Here is a 7967-nt window from a genome sequence, read left to right as displayed (position 1 = left end):
GTAACACATAACACCACTAACTTACGTTGTAGTTGCTCAGAATATACAAATCATCAATAAAATTATTCTCTAAAAGATAACCTATCATCATCATTTTGCCACTCCATAAAATGCTTAATGAAAGAAAAACACTTGCTAGTTGATAAGTCTACAACTTACATTACGTGCATCTCAATACATGGAGTAAAGTCTCATCAGTTTTTGCTACTATTACTTATAACCTTTAACGTGTCCGACTCTCTTTTGTTCCTTTCAAAATTGTGCATCCATATAATTTTGACCATCCACTAAAATCACCGTGGAAACAGTTGGTGGTGAATTTAATGTGGCATTTAAAGCTTTAGATGATATCCCAATCCCACCACTTTCTTCAACTACTAACTAATTTCCCTACATGTTTCCTCATAAATTTAGTGTAATTCATAGCTAATCCCTACACCAAACCAACCTCTTATTTATGCAAGTGTAATTGTTTCGTCTACCACCTCCATCCTCTTCTTCTAGAGCTTGGTCCCACCTTCCTTAACTTATTCTGAAAAGTATGGGATGATAATAAGAAAATTAAAATATAATTTCATAAGCTAAGCCATGTGTATGATAATATCATACTATTTTATAATTTTAATGGAATTTAAGGACACGAGATTATTTGAAGTCCCAATGCAGGAATACATCAAATACGATTCTGTGTGGGAAAAAGTAAACCATCGCATACGGGAAAATTAAGCAGCAGTACAAATAACTGGTCGAATTAACCAGCACAATCAAGCTTAGCTTGTCCAGAGACATGGCTTAGCATAAACTATATAGGAGCATTAATCTGAAGCTGATTTGAATTACAGATTTCCCAAAGTGAATAGTTTGACAACAAATTTAATTGGGAATGCTTTGTTAAACCTTTGCACATTATATTAAACAGTCTTGAGAACCACCCGCGTGGTTTGTGCTGAGATGGTCGCGATCCCTCCTCCCTTAACCAGAGATCTCGTGTTCGAGCTCTGGAATGAAAAGAGTCTTTTCGTGAGTGCCATCGGACTTAGAAATAGGTCATGTACGTAATGCGTGAATTCAAATTAGTCGGGTTTCAATGCAATTCCAAAACTAGCTGCAATGCGTGAATTCAAATAGTTGGGCTTGAATGTGGTCTTAGAAATGGATCATTTCAAATTAACCGGGCTTCAATGCGCATACATTACATCAAGTGAAACTAAAAAATATAAAAATTTAAGAACCTTGATAGGTTGTTGATGAATAATTGAGAAGCAAGTTTAATTGGGAATTATTTTTTAAATGAATAATGGAGCAACATGTTTGAACTGTGATCCTAATTAACGCATTTGGCTCCTCTCCAATTTCCCCAAGTTTTTATTTGGATTGAAGACACATGTCATAATTTAAAATTAATGATTATGATATAATTAGTTAAATTAAAGTTCTAATCATAGTTATCTATTTTCATACATTTGTTGCATAAATATTTTTAACCATTGTATCTTTCTTAAATTTATTAAATTATTTTCTTTTTATCTTTGAACAATTTTCAAAGGTTGTGACTTGAAGTTTTTCTAATTCTATTTTTTTTCTATGCCAAATAAATTCATTATACGTGTGATTTGGCCACACAAATATATGCAAGTAGATAACTATGATTAGAATTTTAATTTAACTAATTAAATCTCAATCATTAATTTTAAACTATGACACGTGTCTTCAATCCAAACAAGAACTTGAGGAAATTGGAGAGAAAGGAAATGGAGAGTAGCCGGATCCGATCCTAACACTCTTAAATAATTTTATTGATCAATACTTTTCCTTAGCATAATAAAATATGCTCTACTTTGACAGTTATCAAATCTATATAAACCACATGGACATTTCCAAAGTTCACACTTCACACCTTTCACAAGTACAAAAAGTACTCTTATGAGGTGCGAGGCCATGGCTATTTCCTCCAGAGTAGTGATCCCTTTGAAAATCACCCTCATCATACTCACCACTACACTAATCTTTTCCCCTTCATCAGTACTCTCCTATGCTTCCACTCCCAAAAAATTCAAGAAAATCTATGCATTTGGTGACTCCTACACAGACACAGGCAACACACACTCATCCACTGGTCCTAGCTCTTTCAATTACGTATCAAGTCCACCTTATGGTAACACATTTTTTCACCATCCAACTAATCGATACTCAGACGGTCGATTAGTCATCGATTTCGTTGCTGAATCACTGTCTTTGCCCCTCTTGCCTCCTTATAAAGACTCAAAAGCTGATAAAACTTATGGTGTTAATTTTGCTGTTGCTGGTTCTACTGCTATAAGGCATAGATTTTTCGTGAGAAATAATCTTACGTTGAATGTGACACCTCAGTCCCTTCAAACGCAGTTAGTGTGGTTTAATAGGTTTTTGGAGAGCCAAGGTTGTGAAAATTCTGCAACAACGCCGCGCCAGTGTGGCGCGGTGTTTAGTGATGCGTTGGTTTGGGTTGGACAAATTGGTGCTAATGATTATGCATATAGCTTTGCATCTACTATTTCACCTAATACTATTCAAAGGCTTGCCACCAGAAGTGTTACTGGTTTTTTGGAGGTAATTAATTAGCTAGCTTATCTATCCATAATTAATTTCATTAGTATGATCATTAATTATTTACATGCATTTATTGCTTCTTTGGACAATGAACTTTTCACATCGTAATGTCGCACCGACAGGAGAAATTTTGGGACCAAGAGTCCCACGTATAGTTCGCAATTGTTTTGTGTTGTCGTGTGACTGAATGAACACATTAACTAGTAAATATGAGGGACGACCCGGTTCATACCTACTCCGTAGGTGTCGGGGAGGGGGGACCACTCCGGACCTGACCTACGCGCCCTCACCCCAGCTTCGCTGGAGGGGCGTTTCGAACCCCCGATCCTGGCAAGTAACTAAAATTTTGAGATTTAAAATTCTTGATGTTGATCGTGATTCAGGTATAGAAATTTAAACTTTTTAAAATAAAAATTATATATTTGAAATCTAGGTAAAAAGTAATATTACTTGTAGCAATAATTAACAACCTACAATTTTGGTAATAATTATCAAAATAAATCATATAAAAATGTTTGATAAAGAAAATTAATTGACTTTCGAAATTTGTATAATATATATTGAGCTAGAGTGGCCTGATTCTTGCACATTTTGAATTTCTTAATTATATTATTTATGTCATGTCATATCTCAACTAAAAAAATTACTGTAAAAGAATAAATTTTTAATTTCGTAAATTCATATATATATATATATATATATCCTCACACGTGTCTTCACTTTTTTCCATAAGTAAAATACAGATATCTGTCAAGATCTGATACCACATGAAATTGAAATTTTGTGATATCTGATCATTTAAACTTTTAAAGCTAGTATTAGAATAACACAATTTTAATCTTCCAATTGTGTTTATCTCATTTTCACAACGCTGCTAAAGTTTGTTTGATCTCTTATTTGAATTGGTTTATTTGCCAGGTATTATTGAACAAGGGAGCAAAATATGTAGTTGTTCAAGGCCTACCACCAACAGGTTGCTTAACATTGTCCATGTATCTAGCACCTGAGACTGACAGAGATGGGATGGGATGTGTGGGAAGTGTAAACAAGCAAAGCTATCTCCACAACACCATCATCCAAGCCAAATTGGATTCATTCAGAAAGCAATTCCCACAAGCTGTCATTGTGTATGCTGACCATTGGAATGCCTACAGCACAATAGTGAGAGGTGCAAACAAGTATGGCTTTAAGGAGGTGTTCAAAAGTTGTTGTGGATCTGGTGGTGGAAATTTGAACTTTGATGTGTTCAATACTTGTGGTTCTCCAAATGCAAGATCTTGTCCTGATCCTTCTCAGTATATTAATTGGGATGGTGTTCATCTCACTGAAGCCATGTATAAAACTATGGCTGGTATGTTTCTTAATGGGACATTTTGTAAACCACCTTTTAGTTACTTGCTAGCAAAAAAACAGTAGTTTGGAAACAAGTCAGTCAGTAATTGTTTTTTTTTTTAAAAAAAAAATCCTCTTTAGGTGCTCCATCTTTTTTTGCTTTCTTGGTCCTTAGCGTTGGAGGTAAAGTGTGCTTACCATTTGAGCAATCCTCTCGTTTGAAATTAGTCAGTAATTAGCTTCCGATTTATAGTGAATTATTGAGCATGTACTTTGTAGAGTTGGTCTGAAGGATTTTATTATACATAAAGTCAGATCTCACTCATAATCTCTACACAATGAGAATACTCTACAACAACAACAACAAATCCTGTATATTCCCACCTAGTGGGGTCTGAGGAGGATAGAATGTATGCAGTCAATACCACCACCTCTAAAGAAGTAGGGAGGCTGTTTTCGATAGACCCCCGGCTCAAGACACAGGACAATATACCAAAAATATTCAAAGCATGAAACATGATAAAACTAACATAGATACAATATCCACAAAAATAATGTACATTACCAAATAAAAGACACCAAAACCCTCCTAACTACGGATTACGATTCATCCATCCACTTATCCCTCTATCCTAGTATTTTTCCTCCAAACCTTCCTATCCAGGATCATGTAGATATAATTTGATATAATTTGGAATATGGAATAATGGTAATACGGAGTAATAAATTAATTAAAGATAGAAGTATTTTGGGACTATTTTGTAACTGGAAACGACACATTGATCAGCAGTTGAATGTAGACAAGGTCAATACTTTTAAAAAGTATAAAATTAAAAGGGATTTCTAAAGAAATTGGATTGACAGATTTCTTCCATTTTTCAGTCCTTGGATGGTTTAATTGGGTCAACCATGTTTCAAAGTAGAAAATTCCACTATTTGCTCTACAACATCTTTTGGTAATTATAATTTTAGTTCATTAATTAAAAGTCTTAACATTCTAACAATCATACAATGTGGGCCTTTTGTTTCAATTTGAAAAAAAACAGATAAGCAGATATCAGAATTAAAACAGAGTCATGATAGTGTGTTGGTCAAAAAAATTATATTATTAGACTTGGTAATCAATTTTTATAAATAATGTATAAAAGTACCACTTACAAATTATTATTTTTGTCTAAAGACAGAATAATAAGGTATCCTACACAAATGAATGACCGAGCGAAAAAGTTTTCTCCTAAATAGCCACGTGCATATGTGCAATGTAGCCATATTGTATCGGATAATCACATATATATATATATATATATATATATATATATGATGTATAGCTATGTATTAGAAATGTATAAACATTCATATACATTGTTATATAATGTATGTTTGTGTTTATATTTGATGTATAAACAATGTATAAACATTGTTAGAGTTGGTCTGAAGGATTTTATTATACATAAAGTCAGATCTCACTCTTAACCTCTACACAATCAGAATGCTCTATTTCATTTAATTTGGAATATGGAATAATAGTAATACGGAGTAATAAATTAATTAAATATGGAAGTATTCTGGGACCAATTTTGTAATCGGAAACGGCACACTGATCAGCAGTTGAATGTCGATAAAATTAACATAAAATTAAAAGGGATTCCTAAGAAATTGGACTGACAAATTTCTTTCATTTTTCAGTCCTTGGATGGTTTAATTGGGTCAACCGTGTTTAAGTAGAAAATTCCACTATTTGCTCTACAACATCTTTTGGTAATTATAATTTTAGTTCATTAATTATATAAAATTCTAACATTCTTTTTTTTTTGTAAGAACGGATATATTAAGAACAAAATAAGTTTAGTACAGACTGCCGATTTTCTAGTCGGGTACAAAAGTATGAGTATCAGGGTCCTGATAATTAATACGAGGATTGATTTTCCTAGTATAATCAGTTCCTAGAATGTCTGCCCAGACATGTTGTTATGCATACACCGGAGGACTGCCAAAAGTTAGTACGTCTAAAGATTTTTTTTTTCGCTTCTTCTTTAGCTAGGCAATCTGCGGCATTGTTTTGCTCTCTAAAACAGTGGCTCACTGGTGGATGTCCCACCCTTCTCAGCACACACCTACAAAATTCGAGAATAGAATTATAATGCATATTACCAAATTTTAACATATGAATTACCTCCATGGAGTCCACATTGATTTCAACAGGGAATAATTTTTGGTCCTCCACAAGCTGGAGACTTTCAAGGAGAGCCAAAACCCCCATTTTATTTTGGTTGTATGGGAGAATACCTTAGTGAATCCAATAACCCAATTACCTTGATGGTCTCTAATGGTGCCTCTTATACCCCTACGCCTTACCTAATCAAGCACCGTCAGTGTTAAGCTTGTAAGTTCTCCGCACAGGGGGAAGCCAATGAACTGATATGGTGGTTTCTTGGGAGGGATTCAAAACAAAAGGGGTAAGAAAAGAGTATTCAATAGCATTGACATAGGCATTTTTGAAAGAAGGAGAAGAATTCATGTTGTTGAAAATGCTTTCATTTCTGCACTTTCAAATTTCCCAAAGTAAAAAAATCACAAGAATTTGGAGACTAATTTTATGGTCAGCCATAACATTTTTGGACCATTCTCTTAAAGTTTGCATGAAATTATCGTTGGTAAGGTTAGAGATATGAGGGGCGTTACAATTGATTTTTTGGAACATTTCATCCATAAGGTAGTGGCACGATTGCAAAATCAGAAAATATGAGGTATATCTTCCTCTTGATTTGTGCAAGATTTACAGTAAGGGTCAATAAGGAGCCCCATCCATGTAAGAGTACAACTGCAAGGAAGCCTATTGTGATAAAGAAGCCACAAAAAGTGCTTTATCTTATTAGGGAATTTCAAGGACCAAATCCAATTGAAATTACTATGACAATTAAGTGGGAGCATTTTGGAAGTGATCAAATTGTAAGAACTCTTACTAGTGAAAGTGCCCTGCCCAGTGAGTCTCCAAATTGGGTAATCAGCCTCATTGGTAGTATCCGGGATAAAAGTATTGTTGATAGAGTGGATAATATACTTCGAAAGCTGAAATGGCAAAGAGGAGAAGTCCCATGTACCATTGATCCAAAGGTTCAAAACTTTTAGGTCTCCAAGATTGTTCGGCATAGGGCCTTGGATAATTTACAGAGAGGTTCAGTGTTGGGCAGCCATCTGTCTATCCAAAAATTGACCTTATTTCCACTGTGGATGATCCATATTAAAGCTTCTGAACAGATTTTGAGGCCCTTGGTAATGTTTCTCCAAGTTCTAAAGACAACCTGAATAGGGTTGGTGGAGTTGGTATTGGCTTTGGAAAATTTATTTGCAAAGATTTTGGCCCAAAAACATTGAGGGTTTTTTCTGAATCTCTAAGCTAAAGCAGTTAGAGAGGTAGTGTTTTTATGGATAGCTTTCTGAATTCCAAGGCCCCCTTGATGTTTTGGACTAGGTACTACCTCCCAACGACCATGTGCATTTTCTTCTTTATGTTCGTGGTGCCCCAAATGAAGTTTCTTTGAATCTTGTCAATATGTTTATTAACTTCGGAAGGAATGATAATGAATTGCATAAGTGGTTTGGGATACTGTATAGAGTGACTCTAGTAAGAGTGGTTCTGTTAGCATGATTGAGTATTTTATTTTTTCAACCAGAGTGTTTGGTTTTCATCCTATCAATAATGAACTGGAAATCAGCTTTTGTGGGGGGATCATGAAAGATAGGGAAGCCCAAAACCTTCCAAAATTGTTTCTAGACTGAATGCCTAAGCTAGAAGAAATGTTGTTGATGGTATCACTGGAGCAATTCTTAGAAAAGATGATTTTTGATTTGGTATTATTAATCCTCTGCCTGGAGAAAAAGCTAAAGGTGTCCAGGACCCTCTTAACAGTTTCACTATTTTTATCATCTGCTATAGTAAAGAGAGTTAAATCATCAGCAAATAATAGATGGGAAAGATTAGGACCTCTCCTACTGATAGCAATGAGAGTCCAGTTGAGAATATCAACTTTATATTCAATCATTTT

General features: G+C 34.5%; 1 protein-coding gene across 1 annotated transcript; it reads left to right on the top strand.

The window, feature by feature from the left end:
* The first annotated feature begins 1772 nt into the window (after nt 1-1772).
* On the top strand, nt 1773-4070 carry LOC107862646 (GDSL esterase/lipase At3g48460). The gene is made up of 2 exons (XM_016708279.2): nt 1773-2589; nt 3508-4070. The coding sequence occupies exons 1-2, from the start codon at nt 1924-1926 to the stop codon at nt 4003-4005; spliced, it is 1164 nt and encodes a 387-aa protein (XP_016563765.2). The 5' UTR covers nt 1773-1923; the 3' UTR covers nt 4006-4070.
* Nucleotides 4071-7967: the final 3897 nt, after the last annotated feature.

The sequence above is a fragment of the Capsicum annuum genome, chromosome 3 (assembly GCF_002878395.1).
Source record: "Capsicum annuum cultivar UCD-10X-F1 chromosome 3, UCD10Xv1.1, whole genome shotgun sequence".
Taxonomy (NCBI): domain Eukaryota; kingdom Viridiplantae; phylum Streptophyta; class Magnoliopsida; order Solanales; family Solanaceae; genus Capsicum; species Capsicum annuum.
This window is presented reverse-complemented; position numbering and strand designations above follow the sequence as displayed.

Coding starts and splice junctions, on each gene's coding strand:
- LOC107862646 (XM_016708279.2), top strand. CDS start 1,924: ATGAGGTGCGAGGCCATGGCTATTTCCTCCAGAGTAGTGATCCCTTTG. Junction 2,590..3,507: donor GTGTTACTGGTTTTTTGGAG/GTAATTAATTAG, acceptor TTTATTTGCCAG/GTATTATTGAACAAGGGAGC.